Source organism: Balaenoptera ricei, chromosome 12, assembly GCF_028023285.1.
Source record: "Balaenoptera ricei isolate mBalRic1 chromosome 12, mBalRic1.hap2, whole genome shotgun sequence".
Classification (NCBI taxonomy): domain Eukaryota; kingdom Metazoa; phylum Chordata; class Mammalia; order Artiodactyla; family Balaenopteridae; genus Balaenoptera; species Balaenoptera ricei.
In genome coordinates this window covers 9,513,474-9,536,890 of record NC_082650.1, presented here as the reverse complement: position 1 = coordinate 9,536,890, position 23,417 = coordinate 9,513,474, and the positions used below count along the sequence as shown (strand labels likewise).

The 23,417-nt window shown below is 47.3% G+C and overlaps 1 protein-coding gene across 7 annotated transcripts in view; it reads left to right on the top strand.

Annotated features, from left to right (window-relative positions):
- Window positions 1-21,576, top strand: part of SYNJ2 (synaptojanin 2) — a 97,079-nt gene extending 75,503 nt beyond the window's left edge. For 4 of the 7 annotated variants that reach the window (XM_059940918.1, XM_059940917.1, XM_059940916.1 and 1 more), the window contains 13 exons: window positions 872-1,064; window positions 3,134-3,292; window positions 5,021-5,177; window positions 6,173-6,290; window positions 9,712-9,930; window positions 10,058-10,136; window positions 10,656-10,824; window positions 11,284-11,457; window positions 13,418-13,552; window positions 15,387-15,499; window positions 16,617-16,725; window positions 18,294-18,445; window positions 20,003-21,576. In XM_059940918.1, the coding sequence (XP_059796901.1) occupies window positions 872-1,064; window positions 3,134-3,292; window positions 5,021-5,177; window positions 6,173-6,290; window positions 9,712-9,930; window positions 10,058-10,136; window positions 10,656-10,824; window positions 11,284-11,457; window positions 13,418-13,552; window positions 15,387-15,499; window positions 16,617-16,725; window positions 18,294-18,445; window positions 20,003-20,737 (2,512 nt within the window). In that variant the 3' untranslated portion in view covers window positions 20,738-21,576. Of the gene's footprint in view, window positions 1-871; window positions 1,065-3,133; window positions 3,293-5,020; window positions 5,178-6,172; window positions 6,291-9,711; window positions 9,931-10,057; window positions 10,137-10,655; window positions 10,825-11,283; window positions 11,458-13,417; window positions 13,553-15,386; window positions 15,500-16,616; window positions 16,726-18,293; window positions 18,446-18,926; window positions 19,973-20,002 lie in introns of those variants that run through there. The other 3 variants (XM_059940920.1, XM_059940921.1, XM_059940922.1) reach the window with 2 other exon arrangements.
- The last annotated feature ends 1,841 nt before the right edge of the window (window positions 21,577-23,417 follow it).

Genomic DNA, 23,417 nt, shown 5'->3' with positions numbered 1-23,417 from the left:
TTTGGGAAATGTTAAAGTCTGTGTCCCCCAGTTGTTTGCTGTGACAGTCTGGCAGTGTCCACAGTGAGTGGGTAAAAGTCAGTTACGGTCAGAGTAAAGGTGAGGTTAGGGTAGAGGTCAGAGATAGAACGTGAGGAAGGGAGTGATGCCGAGGGGCTCCGTATTTCCCAGGTGCCAACTAAGGTCCCAACACCTGTGTCCCTTTAGCCTCAAGCTCGCACATTGTTGGCAGGTTATCCCCAATCCTTGTCTGTTGGGTGACAGTCCCAGGGAGCAGGTGGAGGCTTCGGCCCCTGGTCCTGTGGACCTACGCACTCACCTGTGTGCATTATAAGTTGGCATTTTAATGCCAGGCGTCTGCTTGGAAACCACCCGCCCAGCCCAGTATAGATAACTGGATGGTTCCTGTTTTTTAAAATGTGTTGATTACCTGATGGCACGCCCTGTACTTTGCAGAAGAGCCATGTGGGATGGGGTGGGGGGCGGGGAAGTCCATGCTGCTTCTGCCGCAGCAGCGAGACTGGACGCGGAGGGCCGGGGTGGAGGTGATTCAGCTCCACGGTGCTTTGTGGGGTGCTTACGTGAGCACCTCGGAGCTGGGGCCGTGGAGAGGATGCTCCAGCCCTCCCACAGGGCAGCTGCCCACGATGAGAGGAGGGTCAGGAGTGATGCGGAGCTGATGGCAGTCCCGCTGTCCCTGTGCGGCCTGGCCGCTGAAGATGGGGTGGACCAGCCTCTGAGCTGAGGCTTTTGAGGTTCTCAGATCTGCAAGCCTCGCGCCGCTGCCCGGATCTTCTCTGTAGCAAAGCTGCTCATGCTTTTCCTTCGGAGCCCCTGAGAGGCCCCCCTGCGTGTGCATTCTCTGTTCCAGGGACGTGGCGATCGACACAGTGAAGACGGGCATGGGGGGAAAGGCGGGGAACAAGGGCGCCGTGGCCATCCGCTTCCGGTTCCACAGTAGCAGCTTCTGCTTCGTGTGCAGCCACCTGACGGCCGGGCAGTCCCAGGTGAAGGAGAGGAACGAGGACTACAGGGAGATCACCCAGAGGCTGAGCTTCCCGACGGTGAGCAGCGTGGCAGAGGCGTGTGAGGCCCCCCTGCTCGGGTCAGCCCCACACACGGTTTTCTGAGCTGCTGATACGGGCAGGCGGTGGCGATACGACCGTAGGAGGGTCCCTGCCCCTGGGGGCTCAGCAGTGGCGGCGGGGAAATGACCAGGGGTGCTGCAGTAGCGGTGAGCAGGGAGTCCAGCCCAGGAGTGTTCTGCCTCCTGTATCTCTGTGCGTTTCCTGAATGTCCTGATGTGCCCTGCGTTTTCTTATTCTAATTCAACTGTATGGAATGGGGAAAGAAAACCAGTGCGTCCATGCCTTGTCCAAGTTGGTGAAGAACATTGGAATCCAACCAGTATAAGACTTGGTTTTCTTGAGACTCACACATACATTCTGTTGTGGCTCAGAAGAGAATACACGTTTTTGAAACCAGTGAATTCTTGGCTAAGGAGCTCTGGATCCTGGTATGGCCTCGTGGTTGCCAGTACCATGCGTCATGCCGCCCTCTAGTGGTAGTCCAGAGGTTTTCATTCTGAAGCCGGGGGATCTTTTCGAATTCATATTTGAATGTTTTCCTTTCTGTGCAAAGATGATGGTCCCGCACACCTTCAGCCTGGTGCAGGCACCTATTTCCCAGTAGTGAGGGTAGACTTTAGCCGTTGCTGCCACACATTCTGCCCGTGCCTGAGACAAGGTTGGGCTGGGTCACGGAGCTCTTCCATGTGAGACCAGATCCCTTAAAACTGACATCCTGTTCACTGGGCTGCCCTCAAGGCAAAAATTCCTTAGTTTTCATTAAGAAGTGCTGTAATCCTTGTTGGAGTTTTTATTTCTTGGATTAAAAAATAAATGAGTTGGGAAATTTGCAATTGTAGTTTTCCCAGATTATGTAGGGCTAATATTTTCTTTGTGTGTCTGTGTAGTTAAAAAAGTCCAACCCTTCTCACTTAAAAAGTGCTATTTCAAAGCAGCAAACATGGGACACATTTAAAATAATTAAAGGGTTTATACTATAGCTTTTTTCAACAGAAATATTGACGGTACCTGTAAGTTAATACTCTGTACCTGTTCAGTAGAGTAGCCACTAGCCACAAGTAGCTATTTAAATGTAAAGTAAATAAAATTAAATAAAACTAAAAATCCCTTGGTCACACTGGCCACATTTCAAGTGTTCAATGGCTACACGTGGCTGGTGGCTCCTGTTTTGGACCGCACGGGTAGAGAACATTTCCATCGCTACGGAGTGTTCTATTAGGCAGTGCAGCTCTGCACATTTATTTTATTTGGCTGTGATAATTTCAGTCTTTTGTATAGCAGGAACAGATTTTGGAGCTTGGCAGATCTGAGTTCACGTCTTGTCTTTATCATGTACTAGTGGTGTAACCTTCAGCAAAGTTTTTGAATTTTTTTTTTTTAATCTATAAGAGAGCCATTAGTGTGTGCTTCACAGGGCTGCTGGGAGGACAGTGTGCCCCAGAACAGATCCCAGCATTGTAGACAGCTGATACCGTGCTGCTATTGTTGTTGTGATTCCTGGGGAAGGGAGGGGAAGATGCCACAGCTCTCCAGGGCTGCCTGGGGCAAGATGGGGGAGGGGGGAGAGAGAGAGCTGGAGGATCACAGGATGAAAGTGTATGAAATCCACCAGGTTTTACGAAGTTGCGTGTCCTGAGCATTAATACTTATTTTCTTAAACCTCATTCTCGTAACACTGAATGTTTGGGCAATTCTTCTTAGGATACAGACGTAACAAAGCAGGGGTACATCCTGATGGTGGAGATCCGCTCGGCAGAGTAAATACCAATATCGGTAGTCATGCTCTCTCTGTTAGAGTTGGAGCTTTCTCCAAACCACTCGAAAACACTATTTAAAATTTAAAAATTAAGCCATGTGAAAGTCCCTCAATAGGTTTATGGGATTAGTGAAAAATGAGATGCTCTAGCAGACTTTTCTTCTTAAGTAACATTTTAAGAAAAACACATCTGCTTATCATCTGTACAGTGAGTTTATTTTTCTCCCTTCTCCCACCTTCCTTGCAGTGGGCCGAATCATCTTTTTTTTTTTTTTTTTTCATGACTTAGGGAAGAAACATTTTTTCTCACGATTATGTGTTTTGGTGCGGCGATTTCAACTACCGCATTGATCTCACTTACGAGGAAGTCTTCTATTTTGTGAAACGCCAAGACTGGAAGAAGCTCCTGGAATTTGATCAGCTACAGCTACAGAAATCAAGTGGAAAAGTAAGTTGTGCTTTTAAAATAGTTTTTAACACCTGCTCCAACATGGAATAGCTTCTGCTAAATGTACACGCTAGCGTTCGCGAATTAAGCTTCATGTGTGACTTTAACTGATTCTGATAATGGTAAAAAAAAGGCGTCTGGCGTAAGAAGTTAGAGAAACGTGAGCGTCCATGCACACTCACGTCCTGTTCCTCCTTTCGGTGGCCACGGTCAGGGTCTGTGTCTTCTCATGGCCAGAGGGGCCATTGCTCTATGAAAGGACACTGGACACACGTAAGCCACCGCAGGAGCTCAGGGCGACAGGAGCCTCTCTGCCCACGCTCTGTGGTTGGAGGGGGGTCAGCTGTCCCTTCCTGCTTCGCACAAGCTGAGCCCTGGTCTAGCTGCGCTCAGTTTGAGTCCAAGCTGCTTCAGACAGCTGCATGTCAGCATCTGAGCACGTGGCCGGTGAGGCTGGTGGGTGTGATGTACGCAGTCCACGTGCCCTGTACTCAGGGTGACGCTCGTAGGGACGGCTGTGTGTCAGGTACGCTAAACCAGCAAGTGACACGCTAGATTCTGCTCAAAACATTTTATTTTGGTGGTATCTCTGTTTCTTGTTAGTGAACATACTAACAAATAAATTAATTTAATACACTAACAAGATCTAATACACTTTACATGCCAATTTGTACACATAATCCTCAAGACCATCCTGCAGATTAGGTATTACACCTATTTGATAGATAAGAAGACTGAGGCCAAGGTCAAACAACGTGTCCAAGGTCACACAGTCAGTAAACAGAGGCATGACAGTTCCCAAGACTGTCACGCTTCCGATGAGACTTCCCCTCCCTGACCTGGTGTGGTCTTTTAGTGCCTCCTTAGGCCATGATGTAATAGGGAAGATTCAACTATAGAATCTGTCCTCAGTTCTTCAGGGTCACACTGGCTGGTCTCCACATGACTCAAAACTTATCTTCTCTTCCACGTGAAACTGTTTGCTGTTTTGGTGCCTGTTTGCTTCCTCGCAGGACAAGCTGAGGGGAGGGAGGCACAGCCAAATTCCATTTACCTGGTGAAAATGCAGCGGGTTAGATGGTGCAGGCAGGGAGGTTAAGGCTCCTCCTGCAGCGAGATCTGGATGCTCCTTGAGGTTTTCTGTCGTCCCCCCTCAGTGACATGGGTCGCTGGGGGTGGCCAGAGGGCAGAGTAGCCACACCACTCCTTCCTGCAAAGGGTCGGTCTTCCTTCCTCCTGCCAATATTCTCCACACCCTTCCCCTCGGGCGCTGAGTGAATGTCTGTTCCCGGGTCTTCCCGCAGCATCAGGGCTGGACCAGGGCTAAGTGAAGACGGAGGAGAGCCGGACTTCAGCTCTGGGCTGCTTTTTACCCAATTGGGTTTGTTAACAAATATGGATCAAGGCCTTGCCGGGGCTGGGCCAGGCGTTCCCCTCGGCCTGTGCCTGTCAGTGTCACCCGGGCGCTGACAAGCAGGCGTGTGACAGATCGGGTGCTGAGGTTGGTTGGAGACCCAATGGTGTGTAAGTCAGCAGAACAAAGTGATAATCATCATTTTTTTGGCCGATTAAAAGGCACACATATGTCCAGTTTTTGACATATTTGCAAATATGATATAGCTTCTGTTACTTTAGGAATAAAAAACACTCGGAACGTGCCTTCTATTGGCATGTAATGTACATGATCTAGGAGAACTAAGATGGTCCTGTGACTTCTTCTCCCAACAGATTTTTAAAGACTTTCACGAAGGCACCATTGACTTTGGACCCACCTACAAGTATGACGTTGGGTCTGCTGCCTACGACACAAGTGACAAATGCCGCACCCCGGCCTGGACGGACAGGGTCCTGTGGTGGAGGAAGAGGCATCCTTTTGACAGAACAGGTGCCTGAGATGTGTACGCTTTCAGAGCTGGAAGGGGGCAAGTGATCAGTGCCATAGAAGGAAGATCACTTTCCTTTAGTCCAGCGCTCTTTGTTATAAATAACAATTCTCTTGATAACCCAGAACTACACAAAAGTCATCCCAGATGTTAGCCCTAAGCTTCGGGAGTTGTATTTTGGGGGAGCTCCCCTCTGGCTTCTTTCTAGAGACTCTGCTCCTGGCTCCCGCAATCCCTGCCTCATGGCTGTCCCCCTACACCACCCTGCCACCTTTTGTTCCCGGCGGGGATACGGAGAGAGGCTACAGCTCTTCCTCTCTGGCACTTTTGCCTCTCACACTCATGCCTTTTTTCCAGCCCATTTTGTTCAGCTGAACTCTTATCTGCTTAAAGCCCCAATTCCAAATCAAATATGAGCAAGACACAGGAAAGATGAGAGTTGGTTTTTTTTTTTTTTTATCAATTAGTGGTCTATCATGTTTTGAACAATTATTGATACCCAGCTAGGAAGTGCAGTTTGTTTAAAATTTGAATGCCTATAAACTAATACATAAACAACTAAGCTTTTCTGGTGAGACGGATGCTGAGATTTCAAAGCCCAGAAATCTCACCTGCAGATTGAGAAGATGCATTTTTGTTCAGATCACTTTTGTGGACATCTATGCAGGAGGCTGGATGCCTTCAGGTTCTTCGTCTCTGCATCTCCTGCTGTACAAAGAGCTGCAGATCTCCTGTTTCCCGTGGGCCTGAGGCAAAATCCCCGCAGCAGCGATTTCTGTGTTCTCACCCAGTTTGCCCGCTGGGGAGGAGTTTTTACCCCAGGCCCCGAGGCCACTTTGACAGGGTTTCAAGCCCAAGGGGTTAGAACGACGGAGTCTGAGACAGGAGGTGGTCCGTGACGCGGCTCCCTGCTGCACGTGTCTGTAATCGGCATTCATGTATGTTGATACAATTTTGTGTTGTATGTGTGTCTCTTGATTGGAATCCCCGTGAGTAGCTGGAGAACTCAACCTTCTAGACAACGATCTGGACGCTGACACCAAAGTCAGACACGCCTGGTCTCCTGGTGCCCTCAAGTATTACGGCCGAGCAGAGCTGCAAGCGTCTGACCACAGGTATGGTCCTGGTTGCCGTGGGCACATCCTCTGCTGAGGAAGGCAGGGTCGGCTGCTCCCCGCAGAGAACGGACCCGCCTTCCCCATCCGAATGCGTGTGTGTGCGTGTGTGACACACAGTAAAGAGCAAAGAACAGTATGACAAGTAGCTGTGTACTTGCCACTAAGAATTAATCACTGTTAGCATTTTGTCATTGCTCCATGTCATAGGTAACATCTTTTATGAAAATTGCAAAGACACAACCTGTGGTATTTTATGTCTTTTAAATTCTGATAAATTATGTCATTGTGCAACTTGCTTTTTTTGTTACCATTTTTGAGATACAGTCACGTCATTTTTAGAGATCTGACTCTTCCATTTGTAACCACTATCCAGTATTCCGCTAAATATATCCACGCGATTTACCCATTCATCTAGCGATGAATATTTTTTCCAATGTTTTATTGTTACAAACACCATAGGGTTTTTACAGTGTTGCATTCAGGGTTTTTGATACTCTGAGCTGTTGCTTTGGCCTAGTGCGTTGTGGCTTAAGGATGGAACACAGCAGCAGAGGTTTGTCAGCTCGGCATGCACCGGGACTGGCCACAGAGGGAGGTTATTCTTGTAGAACATCTTTAAAGACAGAAGTTGGCATTTGACCTTCCCACGGCTGCTACCAAAACTATCATGTCAGTTTCAACTTTTACAAGAAAAGAAATTAAGAAAGAGAGTTGGTGGTGAGCAATTGGTCAGTCACTAGGTCGAAATCTTTAGATGCTTCTGATTTCTTGAGAAACCTGCTGTTGCAAATACATACCTAGAAATGAGCATGGGGAAATCTACAGATGTATGACTTTCAGGTTTCCTAGTTCAGTGAGTATATTTAGAAGCATTCATTTAACCAGTATTTACTGGGGGGTCTTATATTGATATATAGGCCCTGTTCCTGGCACTGAGGATAAGTAGTGAACAAAACAGATGATACCATGCTCTCAAGGAATCTTCTAGTGAGGACAGACAGACAAGAAACAGAAGTGCCATGAATGAAAAACATAGTAGTGGCCGGGGTCAGTCAAGGGGTTGGTGCTATTACATACCCAGTGTTCAGGGAAGGTGCCTCTGGTGACCTTGGAGCCGAGGCCTGAAGGAAATGAGAGTGTGAGCCATGTGTGTATCAGGGAGAGAGCATTCCAGAGTGGGAGTGTGGAGTGAACATCTAGGAGTTCGGAGAATAGAGAGGCTGGAGAGAGAAGAGTGAGGGGAAGAGTCTTAGAAAAGGAGGTGAGATGAGCAAGAATCAGCCTGCGTGGAACCCTGTGGGCCATAAAAAGGACATTGGGTTTCACTCTGAGCGCAGTGGCATTGTGTGGCCAGGTTAGAACAGAGTCACCTGAAGAAATTCCAGCGGGGCCAGCATGGAAGGAGGGAGGCAGGGAGGAACCGAGGGACGGGGTGGCTTTGGACCAGGGTGGTCGTGGGTTGCCATGGTGAGCAGTGGTGGGTTCTGGATAGGTTTTGAAAGTGGAGCCAGCAGAACTGGCTGATGGAGTGGATGTGGGGTGTGAGAGAGACGAGGTGAGGATGACTCCAGAGTTTTTGGCCTGAGCAGCTACAAGGATGAGGTAGCATTTACTTAGCTGGGAAGACTGGGAAGTGCGGATCTGAGCATCCTGGTTTGAGACGCATCTTAGACATTTATTGATTTTTCTAATTACAAAACCAGAACATCTTGGTTCTTGACAATTAGGGGAAATATACACAGACAAATCATCCATAGTCCCACGCTCTGAGACTATGTCTGGTGACAGTTCGTTATGTGTCTTTCCACTGCATCTTCCACATACATTTTGCACCGAAATATTAACCTGTGTGTAGTGTGTGCTCATGCTATAAGCTCACAAGCTTATAGATGTTTAAATGTGGATAAGAAAATTAGGATTATGTTATGTGAACTGTTATCATTTGCTTTCTTACTTGCTACATTAATTTTTTTAATTAAGCTTTTCACTATGAGGTAGTTACAGATTCGCATGCAGTTATAGGGAATAATGTAGGGATCCTGTGCACCCTTTACCCAGCTCCCCACAGCGGTAAGACCCTGTAATCTACAGCGCAGTGTCACACCCAGATATTGACTTCGATATGGTCGGGACAGAACGTCTGTCACCACGGGGACCCTCGTTTCCCTCTCTCCCACTCCTCCCTAACCCCTGTCAACCACTCCTCTTTTCTCCTTTTCCAGCATTTTGTCATTTCAAGAATGTTATAAAATGGAACAGAATTGGGGGACTGGCTTTTTTCACTTGGCATGATTCTCTGGAGCTTCTTCCAGTTGCTGGTGTGTCAGTAATTGGTCCCTTTTCATTGCTGAGTGAGTGAGGCTGCCTTCCCGTGTCCGCACCCACTTTCATCAGAGATTCTCCGCTTCTAACACATAAGGCTCCTCGGGAAAGTTTTTCTCCCACAAAAAGTTTTAAAAAACCCTCAGCGCATATTGCTGTGTCAGATTTTTCTCCGTCTTCTTTTTTCTTGCTTCTAGAGGCAAAAAAGTCTAATAATAGTAATATGAACTTGGGGGGATACTACTGATTTACCACCCATATCTCTTAATTTTTTCAATGTTCGCTGGTTTTAAAGGTTGCCACCGTATTATATGCTATTTTGTATTATGCTTTGTTTCCAGTTAATATTGTAAATGTCTTCAGTAAGATTACATAATCTTCATAAGAAAGGATTTTCTAAATTTTTTGTAGAGTAAACCCATCCCTGTATAAAAATTACAACAAGGTTTGCATTATTTCCTGCTGATCTGTTTTTCTGTGTATGTCAGATAGATTTCTACAACATTCTTCTTAATGAGTGCATGGCGTATGGTCGTGTGGCTGCATCGTAACCTAACGCTTTCCCTGTCCTGGGACAGTTAGATTGTTCCCCCTTTGTCCCTTCCATCAGCAGTGCTGTAATGATCAACCTCGTGTATAAATCTTTGTCTGACCATCTGGTCATTTCCTTAGAACAAAGTTCTAGAATTGAGACTCGTTGGTCAAAAGATGAACATTTTTGAGTTTCCTAACACAGGTTGCCAAACAGCCCCCCAAAAAGCTTGAACCCCTAGCCCAGGGAGAATCCCCTCTTCTCTGCATCTCGGCAGTCCTGGGGTTGCATGTAAAGAAGCTTTGCTCATGGCTGGTGTGGTCTTCTCTCACATCATCCTTAGATAGAAATGCCAAGAGAATACCAAGGTTGGGGAAAGACAGACTGAAACCCCAGGACCGGAGAGCTTAGTTCCGGGTCCCGTGGCGGGGGGAGGGGGCCACACACATTGGCTGTGTCATGGTGGAGGTTTACTGTTGACAGTGGAGTTGGGACGGAGCCGGGGCTGGGGGCTGTCTTGTCCCGAGTTAACGGTGCCCCGTCTTCCCTCCGTGTCTGACGCAGACCCGTGCTGGCCATCGTGGAGGTGGAAGTGCAAGAAGTCGATGTGGGTGCTCGGGACAGGGTGTTCCAGGAAGTGTCCTCTTTCCAGGGCCCCCGGGACGCCACCGTCGTCGTCAACCTTCAGTCGCCAACCTCCGAAGAGAAAAACGAGTTTCCCGAGGACATGCGCACGGAGCTCATGCAGACCTTGGGCAGTTACGGGACGATCCTGCTCGTCAGGTGGGGACGCGCGCCTCGCAGGGCTGGTGCGCGCATGGCGGGGCTGGTGCGCGCATGGAGGGGCTGGTGCGCGCCTCGCTGGAGGGCGCGCTCCCGGGGCTGACCTGGCAAATCTCATTTCTCCCAGGATCAACCAAGGGCAGATGCTGGTGACTTTTGCAGACAGTCACTCGGCGCTCAGCGTCCTGGATGTGGACGGAATGAAGGTGAGTTGTGCTTGGTCACCGAGGGAGCGGGGCTGCCTGTCGCCGTGGGCGTCTTGTGCTTTCACGTGGCCGGGTCTGCGGGTGTAGATGCCACAGGAGGGCAGGAGCTGGGCCTTTTCATTCCTGCCTCTGATTCTGGTAGCTTCGTCGAGGTGTCTACTCCTCGCAGAACTGGGGAGAAAGCAAGTTTTGGAGCACAGCTCCGCCTGTGTTACTGGGTCTGTCTGCGCTCACACCCTCCCTTGGGACTGTTGTGATCCTTCTCCTCAGAGCGTGTGGTTTGGGACATGCAGCTCATAGGTAGTTTCCGTTTTGATAATATCCTGGTTTTAAGTTCACATGGAATGAAAAGTGACAGTTCAACTTTTCTTCAGGCCAAATGTGTCTAGACCCTCAGCTTTTCTTGGCCAAAGTGAAGGTGGGCCAGGTTCCCGATGCATGCGTTTGAGCGAGAAGCGCTTTGGGGTCAGAGGGTCTGACGTCTGCGCTCATGCACAGGTGGCCTCTCTGTCCTCACAGGTGAAAGGCAGAGCCGTGAAGGTTAGACCGAAGACCAAGGACTGGCTGAAAGGTTTGCAAGAGGAGATCATTGGAAAGCGGGACAGCGTGGCCTCCGTGTCCCCCACCGCCAACTCCTGTCTGCTGGAGGAAAACTTCGACTTCACGAGTCTGGATTATGAGTCAGAAGGTGAGTCGTCCTGCGAGTGAGGACTTCCCGGTGTGTAGGGTGAGGTGGGCAGGCGAGACGTTCTCCCAGCAACCGACACGAGAGCCTCAGGATCTGTTCTGAGACCCGCCCTCGGGAAGGTCAGGGAGGATGCTTAAGTTCCGGCTTACTCTCCATGCCGGAGTTGGGTGGTATTCACAGGTAGGAGTGATGCACGCAGTGACAAGCAAGACGGGAGGTGTCTAAAATTACACTGAAGACAGTTTGGAGGATGTCAGGGCTGTGGGCTTGTCCTATGTCTCAGGCACCCATGGAATTGGAGTCCCAGCCCTGCTGCCACGTGGGTGCCCCGGGCTGCTGGTGGCTGTGCCTCAGGTGTGTCCTGACACAAGCCACAGGCCTCGATGTTGAAACAGACCCACAGGTAAAAGACTAGGCCCTTTCCCCCTAATTGTTTGCTGTGACATTTCCTTCTCCAAGGGGATATTCTCGAAGACGACGAAGACTATTTGGTGGATGAGCTGAGTCAGCCTGTGTTCTCAGATAGTGAAGCGGGGGGAGACGAGCTCGCCGATGCCCCCAGCTCCATGGCAGTGGCACCTCCCAGCCGGTCACCGGCACTCACCAAAAAGAAGCAGCATCCAACCTACAGAGGTAGCTTGGACCTTCCTTTTCTAAATCACCTCTGGTATAGCGATCACTCTCTCAGCAGCCGGGCGTCACATAATGCTGCCATCAAGTATGCATGGCCCATGAACAAAGGGGTAAAAGAGGTCACAAGTGGGTGGGTAAAAAAGAGGTCAAAGTGGGTAAAAGAGGTTATGCAAGTGGTGAAAACTGGGCTCTGAGAAGGAATCCAGCTGCCGCCACACTGATTTCCTCTAGTGATTTTATTTTTTTCCAACAACTGGTACCCCTATAACATACCGGATTCATGATCATTAGTTTCCTCTGTGCAATTTAAATTGTCATAGCTCTGAACTGGCTTTACATTTGTGATTCTTTTTCCCTCTCCAAAACTTTTCTGATTCAATCCCATAAGGGACATATTCAATATCTATGTCCTGAGTTGCTGGTGTCTGGTTACATTCATATACTGTTATATTATTATACAGTAGTATTACACCTTAGCATCATTATGTCATTTTAGACTTAAGAGGGACTGAAAGTCATTGGGATTGAACTCCAGATCCCTAGATTATTAGCACAGAGTAGTTCATATTACACATCAGACTCTTCAGCTCAGTTTCAGCCATAGCCACGAGTGCCTTCCAGCTGCTGGACATTGTGTCTCCCCCTTGGAGGAGAGCAGGTGCAGGGGCTTAGCCACGTGTCAGGACCCTTTGAGCTGTGGCTGAGAACAGAGAACAGAGTTGACAATAAGATGCTTCCCAGAAAAGGTACTTTGCTGGGATGGGTACAAAGAACCCCCAAGCCTTTTTGACTGTATTTGGTCCCAAACCCGGTCAGTAGCCTGGCTGCGTTCAACCAGAGGGGGCTTTTAAACTTACAGGTTGCTGAGCCCCGTCAGAGAGATGTGGGTTTGGCAGGTGTGGGCTGGGACCCTGGAAATCTGGTGACTCATGAAGCTCCGCAGGTGACTGGGAACGCGTATCCAGGTTTAGGGACTGGATTCATCAGGGAATCCAGGGGGTTCTGCACATTGCACGTCCAGAGGGCTCCTGCCCTGGAGTGAAAGTGGCTGGAGGGATGTGCTCTTGAGACGAGAAGCAGTCCTCGTCTCCAGGGTGGCCATCATTCAGGCATCCTCTCAAGGGCTGAGCAGATGTGCCCCTTGGAATGAAGAATTAATAGAGCAGCATGGGGCTCTCACATGTGAGCAGCCTTGCCCCCTGGTGGACGTCAAGGGAACATCTCCTCAGTGCTATAGGGCGTTCAGGCACTCCCTTCAGAAGGAGAAATCCTGCCTGCCCCCAACAGAATGCCAGAGACACACGAGGCTGAGTTATTGGATTTGAGGGACGGGGTGTATGAGCCAAAATAAAATGAATCAGAGTGTGTTGTAGTGTGGGAGAGAAGACCTACAATCGTCCTGAATTTAAATGTAATAAATGTACATGTAATAAAACCGAAGCTGTCACCTCCCCACACCCCTCTTAACCTTAGAAGGATTTTGCAGGGTGAGTCAGGATGGCGAATGCTTGGGCAGTAGCTGGCATGGGCTGTAGGATCTGGGGCTTGAATGAGCAGGGACGCTCCATTGCTGGACCTTGGCAAGGGATTGGCAGGCTGCCCTGCTGGTAGAGAAGTGAAAATATTCTCAAGTCCAAAACTCTTGTCCTGTTTCAGAATGAGGTATTAAGAATGAGGGGCTCTGGTTTTCAACTGTCTACTCTGTGTGGAAGTCTTGTGGATTATTTCAGAAGGAAGCATGCCTACACTTTAAAATATTTCAGTGTCTCTCGTGTCTGGACAGCACACCTTGTCCACGGTTCACTGAATGTTCCAAGCAGGCATTGGGTACCCTCCCCCCGTCCCCCAGGCCAGCAGAGAGGGACCCTGAAGCTGTCCTGTGGGAGGAGTTCCCGCCACTGCCGGGTCCCTGCAGACCTGAGTCTCACTCATCTGACTCCCGCCCCGCCATGTCCTCCAGATGACGCTGACCTGCTCGACTTAAAGCAGGAGCTCGAAGCAGTTGGGGACTTCCGCCACCGCTCTCCAAGCCGGTCTCTGTCGGTTCCCAACAGGCCTCGGCCACCTCACCCACCGCAGAGACCCCCCCCTCCAAGTAAGCCTTCGCTTGCTTTCCGCTCACCACGATGCCTGCTGGGAATAATTGCGTACTTCCTGCTACTGCACAAGCGGCTCTAAATCTAGCCTTTGAGTTTCCACAGTGCTTTTTTTCCCCTCCTTGGGCTCCTTTTTGTCTTCAATCCATGGCAAGTTTGATATCAGAGATAGCTGTGTTTCTCACGGCAAATCACATGAGTCCTTTATAAAGCTGTTCTTCGTCCTCCCGTAGCTGTGCTTTTGCTTTAAGCTGCTTTCAGTTTGAAACATTATGGGATGGAAAATTGGGGCCACAGACAAGCTAGGGACATTTTGAGCTCCTTCCTCCCCCACGCCCCATGGCATCTTTCCACGTCTTCTCTCCTGGACTGCTGCCCACCCTCTCTCTGCATATGAGGACTCGAGTAAGCCCAGGTGCTCTGACCCATAAGGTGACCACACGCCCACCTCTAACCAGGAGCCTTGCCGTCTGTCAGCCCAAGCCTGCTGAGAACAGCACTTCCTAGCCCGGGTCTCAGGATAGCACTTTTCTTCCTGGCTCCTCAGAAAAAGCAGTGATTTTTCCGTGAGACATTCCTTAGCAATCTGAAATAAAGTCATGCCATGCTTTTGATCAGTTTCTGTTTACCTCCACTGTTCACTTCTCCCCCTCCCTCGCCCCCCCCAGTGTGACGGTAAACATTTTTCTAAGACTATACTTTCAGAATTGGGTTCATCTTGGCTTACATCACAATAGTAATCAATGGCAAGCCAGAAACACATGACTTGTTAAGCATATTTTTTTACTTTTCTGAGTTGATACTCAGAAAAGAAAATATTAAATAAAAAACAAATTTATGTCCTATATTATTGTAGAGATTTACAAAGAGATAAATATAAACAATAAAAGTTTTAAATTTCACCTACCTAGAGATAATAGTTGTTAACCAAAAGATTTCCATCCTTTTTCCAATTAGATATATCTATATCTACACACAATTTTTAAAACTAAATTTATTTATTTATTTATTTCTGGCTGTGTTGGGTCTTCGTTGCTGCGCACAGGCTTTTCTCTAGTTGCGGTGAGCGGGGGCTACTCTTCGTTGCGGTGCGCGGGCTTCTCATTGCAGTGGCTTCTCTTTGTGGCGGAGCATGGGTTCTAGGCGAGCAGGCTCAGTAGTTGTGGCTTGTGGGCTCTAGAGCACAGGCTCAGTAGTTGTGGCGCACAGGCTTCGTTGCTCTGCGGCATGTGGGATCTTCCGGAGCAGGGCTCGAACCCATGTCCCCTGCGTTGGCAGGCAGACTCTCAACCACTGCACCACCAGGGAAGTCCTCTATACACAATTTTCCCTTTTTTTTTTTTTTTTTTTTTACAAAATTAGTGTCCATTTTGTTTGGTCATTTGTGTTTCATCTAATGTCTCTGTATTAATTGTTGTTCTAAAACATGATTTGTTAATGGCTGCAGGTATTATTTCATCCAACTTATTCCCTTGCTTTGGGATTTTTTTTTGTTAGATTTTGCCCACAAAGTATTTTAAAAATTTGGTCCTAATAACAGTAGTGTATTTTAAACCACTTAAAAATGATTGATCAGAGTTTATATCAGATTTAACTCCCCCAGGATATTAGATTAAATTTTTCATTCAAACAGTGCTTCTCCAGAGAATCTACATTAATAAGCCCAAGTTATTAGAGAATCACAAGAGAAACTCAGTAGCGCCTCTGAATCCCCAAAGGCCATGGATGTACTCAGACTCTAACTGTGACCTTGCTCTCAGCTGGCTGAGAATTTGCATCGAAGCAGCTGCGACTTCACTGAGATTGAGACTCTGCCCTCCTTGGTCTTTACAGCTGGTTTAATGGTGAAAAAGTCAGCCTCGGATGTGTCCATCTCCTCTGGCACCCACGGGCAGTATTCGATTTTGCAGACAGCAAAACTTCTGCCAGGAGCACCTCAGCAAGCAGTGAGTTCTCTGTATTCAGATCATAGCAAAATGGGTCAGCATTTCAAACCCAAGAGATTTGCCCCGCGGTTCATCCTCAGCCCCTAACATCATGCAGGATCACCCCTTTTCAGTGAATATATACATGTCTGTCTCTTTAACCCTCTGCCTGTCCACCATTCATCCCCAAACCCCATAACTTAGTACCAGGCCTTTCATAGGGTTTTTTAATGGTCGTACAGAGCGTGAGAGAGAAAATCATGTTTGATGAAAACTCCCAAGTGCCCCTTCAGGGAGGGACTGTTGGTTTCCAGACCCACCTGCTTCTCTCCCTTCCGATGCTTGCCTTTGACCTTGGTGTATAGAGCAGGGGCTGATAGAAGGGGAAATAAGAGAAGTTCAGATCAGTTGTCTTGAGAGAAGAGGCTAAAAAGAGATCTAATGGGGCCTAAATAACGCAGTAGGGACATTAGTAATCATAACAGTCGTGTAGGGTTTTAGAGGCGGGGAGTTCCGGAGGATGGCTGTGAGATCTAAAGAAGACGGTAGGTGAAGGTCAATGGACTAGAGGTGAGGGAGGGGGGCTGGGTGGAAGCTAACGTGTCCCAGGAGAGTGTGGAGAGCTGGTCTCAGCGGGAGTAGGCGGTTGACTCGACCTCAGTGGTTTGTAGTAATGAAAGCAGGTTCTCAAAGGCGACCCAGAGGTCTCTGTTAAGAGGCAGAAAAGCGAAGAGGTAGAAAGAGCACTTTTGAGAAAACATCTGGAAAAGTGTTTTAATGACTCCGCTGGACCGTGGAAGGAGTGGCTTCTGACTAAGCTTTCTGGCTTTTACCTGGTTATTGAAATAAAGATAGAGGATGGTTTGTTCACATGGCAAAATCCTGGAATCGTCCAGTTTAGGAGACGAGGGTCGTCTAAACATTATTGTGTTCCCCCCACGCTTGATATGTGAGTGCTGGGCGGGGGGAGGAGGCTTGAGGGATGCGGTCTGGGTTGGAGTTATGTTTTGATCACCGTCTGAAGGAGCTCTGTCAGCTTCACGCTCCGGTACAGATCGGTAGGCAGAGAACTCACCAGGTGAGGCTGTTTCCTACCTGCGCTAATATGCTTTTTTTTTTTCCTGATTTTGTCCTCAAGCCCAAAGCTAGGACTGGGATAAGTAAGCCTTATAACGTCAAGCAGATCAAAACTACCAACGCTCAGGAGGCAGAAGCAGCGATCCGATGTCTCCTGGAAGCCAGAGGAGGTGGGTGTTCCCCTGGGGCTGTCCTGCCAATTCTGCTTTTCTTTTCATCCGGGGACTAGAAGAGGAAAACACTCTTTTTTCTGGAGGCAGTATTCAGTGAAAGTCCCCTTTAGCAACATTTTATAAAATTCAGCTACTAAGACTTATTGTCCATTTAAAACTGTATATTTAAAATTCAGTAAGTATGTTAAAATAATCCCAAGATTATTAAGCAGTGCTTAAGGGAGAGACTGAAATAAACAAACACGAGTTTTAGAAGAGGCACTAACTCATTCTGCTGGCTCTGTAAAAAGAGGTAGGTAGGTAGGCGTCCTCTTTCAGGCAAAACATCTATTTTTTTAAATCGCCAGCAATTGTAGAATCTTTACCGTCAGGCAGGGGCCTCTTCTCTGCCATACTGCCTGTTAATTTTTTGTTGCTGTTACTTCACCTAGCCCGGGTTAACCATGTTTTAACTTGGAATCTCCTCTGTGCATTCAAAATCACTGGTTACTAACATTTTTTGGTTTTTTGTTGCGATTTTATACTAGAATCTCTTTTGAAGAGGGGAAATTATGCCCTCTGAAAAGCCAGATGCAGTTACAGTTGCCTGATTTGCTTTTAGTCCAGGTATTTAATTTATTTGGAATTCCCAGACAACATTTAAGGAGAGCATGGATTAAGAGGCTGAGAAACACTGTTGTAGGATCACACCATGGTTTCTTTTTTATTAAAAAAAATAACTCAAGTTGTATGGATGTAACAACCCAAGTGTCCATCAACTGATGAATGGATAAAATGGGGTATATCCATACCATGGAATATTATTAAGCCATAAAAAGAATGAAGTACTAACACATGCTATATCATGGTGAATCATGAAAACAGTGTGCTAAGTGAAAGAAACCAAACACAAAAGGCCATGTATTGTGTGATTCCATTTATGTGCAGTGTCCAGAATAGTCAAATCTATACAGAGAGAAAGTTATAGTGGTTTCCAGGGGCTGGAGAGAGGAGGGTGTGGGGAGTGATTGCTACCCACAGTAGCATGGGAATGTGTGGGGTTTCTTTTTGGGGTGATGGAAGATATTCCGGTGATTAGATAGTGGTGATAGTTGTACAACTTTGTGACTACACTAATAGCCACCAAATTATGTCCTTAAAAAGCGTAGATTTTACGGTATGTGAATTACATTGCAGTAAAGCTTTTTTTTTTTTAAGTCTATAGATGCAGAGGTTTGAGGTTTGAAATCTACCCAGGGTCCCAACTTAACATTTTCTTGGCCATGGGCCCTGCTGAGATTTTGAGTTTTGCATCATCTACCCTGAGAAACATAGGGACACGTTAAACTTTGCACGTGATGTCAGGGCCTCACTGATCCTCCCCTCCAGAGACCCTAGATCACCATCCCTGTTGAGAAGGTGAGAATGAGAAGCTGGGGGCCAAACCTAGCTGGTGGGTCCTGACAACCTTCAAAGATGGATTTTTAGATAGCAAAGAAATACATTGCATTAGTAAATTATCCTTAGAATAAGGATAATTCGATGCCTTGTCCTTTACACTTTAGCTGTGCACTTGTATGTTTCAGGCGCCCCAGGAGAAGCCCTAAATGCCACAGCCTTGAGGGACCAGGGACCTTCCAAACCAGAGCCCACAGCGGGGGTGGCCCCACTCCTGCCCCGTCGGCCCGCACCCAGAGTTCCTGCCATCAAGAAGCCAGCCTTGAGGAGGACAGGAAAGGTAAGAAGTTGGTTACACAAGCCTCTTGCTCCTGGGTTGCTCAAGTGTCTTGTTGGATAAGAATTACGTCTCCGATGGGTCTGGTCTCTTTATACATGTTCACGAGTCCCAGACACAGCCCCATCCTTGAGGCAAATGCCCAGCACTCGCTTTCTTCTTCGCATCCCTGCTGCTTCTTGGCTCAAGCTGAGCAGAAACATTGGGAATTTCTCACCAAGACAGGAACAGCTTGGCGGTATCACGCTGCCCAAATGTTCCATTTCAGTTCCCAAACCGAACCACCGTGGGATGCTTTATTCCAAGTGTCCCAGTGATTCCCATTTGTGTGTGGTCTGTGTCCTATGCCCACGGTTTGACTTGTACAGATTTTTATTTGCATTAGAAAAACAATCACCGGTTCCTGGATTGGCCATGTTGACAAGCGCTTGTGCGGCCCCGGACCCTGGAGGCTCGACAGCTTTTCTTGCCACTTTTCTTGCAGATTGTTTTTTGCTCTCGCTCTCAAGCTTCTCAGCCTTGCTTGCTGCTTCAAAGACATGAGTTTGTCAGGACAGTAGCAGCCCAAAGACTGGCACCTCTAGAGACATCTGGATCTTCCGTTTGAGCTCAGTGTGCTAGTCACGGACACCTGGTAATCCCTTGGCTGGTCATTACAGAATGGCTGCTTTTCCACCTGTAGAAAGCATGAGCGTGGTTTGGGCGCGTGGTTCTTACAGAGCCTGCTTTGTGTTTTCTGGGTTGCTCGCTGCCCCACGTCTGCACATTCATCTGCCTATTTTCCATGCCTCCTTACACAACAGACCTCTTTCCTCCTCCTCTCTATTCTCGCTTTGTCTTCAAAGCCAGGGGCAGAAATGGATTCAGTTTCCCCACCCACTGCACAGGAGCTGCGGTAAAAGGCTGTCGGAGAAAGGGTTGTTTTTGCAGCTAGTTTTCTAAAGAACCAGTGGAAATACTGAAATGCGGACGCTTAAGCTACCGTGAGCCGTGTGTGTACAAAAGCTTCCTCTGGCCTCATGCAGTTGTTTTCTTTGTGATCCTTTTGAATCAGAACCAAGGAAGTGAAGTTCCTGTATGAAATTTTCCATTCTTCTATATTTAAATATCAAAGATTCAAGGAGCAAGTATACCCATTAGTCCTTCTATTAGCTTAATGCCGTGACATAAGCTACTTCACCTTAGTGTGGTACAGACTGAATTATCAAAGCTGCGGCCTCGAAGAAAAGTTTTCAGGGAGGTTCGCTGTTAATAAAGGAAGAGCATCACCCCGTTTCCTAGGTAACAGAAACTTGTTTCAGGTTATTCACGGGGGCCCTGGTTTGAAAGCTCCCACTCATATTTCATCGGACCTGCTGGTCCTCCTCGATACGTGTGTTTCTCCCATGCTCTTTCCTGCCTGGTCACACTCCCGCATCCCAGACATTCTCAAATCCTGAATTTGCTAGAATGTCCGCTTGTCCCCTCCTCTGTTCGCCTGTGGACAGCGTCTGTGTGCTCTGATTCCCAGCTCCCCGGGGCGGGCTGCTTATTGACGCTCTCTGTCGTGCCTTTTCTTAGCCCGCGTCACCGGAAGAACAGTTTGGGCATCAGGCCGTCCATTTTACAATCGGGCCCCCGGAGACGAGCCTTGACACCCCTCCTCTAGCGACAGTCCCTCCCGTTCCCAAACCGAGAACACTTCAGCCCGGGAAAGGTGCCGCCGCCACCGGGAAGCCAGCGCCGGACGAGGCCCCGCCCGCGGCCGCCCCGCCCCCTCCGGAGGCCCCGCCCCTCGTGCCCCAGGTGCCCCCGCGGAGGAAGAAGTCGGCGCCGGCGGCCTTGCACCTGCAGGGGCTGCAGAGCAACTGCCAGCTTCTCCAGGGGCCCCCCTGCAGCAGCCCCAGCAGCGACTGTCCCCCGGCACCCCTGCCTGCTGGGGGCGCGCTCTTCCCCCAGCCGGCTTTCCTTGGCCCTTCATCACCTGCAAGCCCTGAGGCCGATGGCACCAAGGACGCGAAGTCAGAGGCCGCCCCCCTCCTCGGCGATTATCAGGATTATCAGGATCCCTTCTGGAGCCTTCTCCACCACCGTAACCTGTTGAATACCTCCTGGCTTCCCAAGAGCCCTGACCCCCTGGACTCGGGGAACAGGAACCCCGGAAGGGCACACGCAGCCCCCCAGCAAGTCAGTGCCTCACCTGCCCAGGAGCCGCCACTGGAGCACAGACACAACGACTTCGGTCACTGGGTGACAACCAGTGACAAGGACAAGAGGACGGTGCTGCAGGTGTTTGACCCACTGGCGAAAACATGACTGGGAAACTCCGACAGCAGCTCTCCCACAGGATGTGTGCCTTCTCCCCCTGGCCTCACCTTAACAGGGGAAAGCCCATTGGTCTCAACTCCCCAGTTGAAAGAGACATCTAGTTAAAGGCACACTGAAAAAACATTGATACTCTTGTGTAGTTTACAAAAATTGTGTCTCTTATTCAGTAAGATTATTATTCAGCCACCAAAATATGTTTTATTCCAGACTTGTGCATGTTAAGTTTCCTCTCAGGGTGTGAGAAACCTCCGGGTAGATTCAGTATACGGATTTTAGGAAAGAGAATCTAGCCGATAATGCCCAAGAAGTTCCCTCCCGTTGAATTTTAAACGGTTGTTCAAGTTATGTTTGTATGTGGTGAGTTTTTTTTTTAATATTGTTTGTATTTTACAGATCTGGAATAACTTTTTGGTGACCCACCTGAAGGTTGATGCATAATGTAAGGATTCCACTAAAAGGTGGTTGGGACCATTAAGAGCTGTACCTGGCCGCTGACACCAGGTTAAAAAAGATATCAGAGTAGGAAGCAGCAAATAGGTCAACCAAAAGATTAGACTGTACATTCCTGGGATCCCTTGTGTTTATTTATGTACATGTATATTAGCCGTGATTATGTGTGCGTCCTGGGGGAGATGGTGTCACTCCCTGCTTTGGTTCCGGAGCATATACCATTAGCTTCACCTGAGCTCCAACTGCCTAAGTCTCCTGTACCATGTCTTGGACTTTGCATGTCCCGTAAATTGCTACAGTCCTAAGCTCTGGTGTGCTACCAGTTTTTACACACTCTCTATTCCCTATTAAATAAAACCTCATGGCTTTCTTTTTCTCCTTATATTCCATATTCAGAAAAAGCACAAAATGTGAAAACTCATACTGGTACGTACAAGTACTGATTTTCATTATTATAATTTGAAGAGTATTTGTTTTAGTCTGGTCCACCTAGCTGTGGCTTCAGGAAGGAGAGTACCACATGTCCCCATATATAAGAAACCTCAGGATATTCTGAGCTAGCTTATCTACATTTTTATTAGGTTTTTTTTTTTCCTGTACATTTCCAACACCACTTCTTACCTAGTCAGTTTTTAAAAAAGACATCACCGTACTGCTTTACATTTTTAAAAGAATGTTATAAGGCCTAGAACTCATTTGGAGCAGATATCATAATTTTGCCGATAAGAAATTTACTGGCAAAATCTCAGTGTGCCACATACCATGTTTAGGAGTCTTTCATGTCATAGAATCATACAGCAATGGTTCTGTGTTATCCCTAATGTGACCAGGGAATTCCTGTACTCAAAGCTAATGGTTAGGATGGCAGGCTCCTTTTACTGATCAGACCTCTGGGATTTCAGAATTAACTCTCATTGCCACTATCAAGATGCATTAGAGATTATACAAAAACAAAACTGTATCTCATTTCATCTGAAAACTAATAAAAGAAAAAGATATTAGTGACCCATAGAGAGAAATAGATAATACGAGTAGTTAACCAGTAGTAAAAGATGGTGTTTTTAGCCTTAGCTGATTAGGACACCTTCTCTAGCACTTACATGCTTTATATCATTTTTACCTCTCTGAGAAATGCAAGAAGTAAACAACGTGATCCTTGAAAGCGTTAGGAGGAGAAAGGAAGCAAGATGGGTAAGAGGCTCTGGAAAGGTAAATCATTTACCAGGATTTGTGTCACTTCTAAAGGGCATGGTTGGGAATGGAATCGAAGATTTCTTAAACACTCTTTTCTCCATAACCTCTTTTCCTACTAAAAAGGAGGTGAATTTGAAGGCATATCTATGTAACAGTGAGTCAGAAAAGCAGGGGGCAAGTAAGCACCACAAAAGTTGCTTCCAGTGCTTAATTTTCAGGTTTCTTCTTTGTTCTAGATAGCAAATAGCCAATAAATGGTACAGAGAACAGAATTTCATTTAAGATAGGTGTTCATCACACAAATAGTTCTTAAGAATCTGACAGTAAGTATTAACACACAGAACTGTATTGAGGCAGGTCACAGGAAAAATTAGAAGTAGTTTAACATTAAGAAATGAATATTATTTGCTCACGGCTGTTCAGATTTAATGAATAACAGACTGGATTTTGAGTTGATAATATGTAAGGTTCTTGTACTAACGTTCACTTTTTTTTAAAAGAAAAGGACAATTGGAATTGCCTTATTTTTTAAATCAGTGCTTAACAGTGGGTATCTTTCCTAGGTTAGCAGTAGAGTTGGTTGAATAATCTCGACAATGAGCAGCTGCCATCCTGGGGATTTCATTCTGTGGTTTTTATTTTTAATCTTTCTTTGATGTTCCCACACCAGCCTTTTTATTGTGACCTTGCAGTTTATTTCATTACTGTTCTGTGAGGTGTTACAGTTCACCACAGTATTCTAGGCACAGACTTTACAATTCAGCATTGTCTCCCTGACCCCAATTAGATTCTCTTTTTACAGTATAATCTTCCCGGACTTCTTGCCAATTTAAAAAAATTTGTTCCAGTAAATTATTGAAACAAGGACATCTGCCCAAGAAAGTCCTGTAAAAGTTTAAAGTTGTTGAAGTTCACGACACTTAAAATTCTCCTGACCTGTGTATAAGCAAGGTAATGTATTAAAACATTTGCTTTATAATGAAGTAATTCTATTAGAAAGGACTGCAGAAATTACTTATTGGAT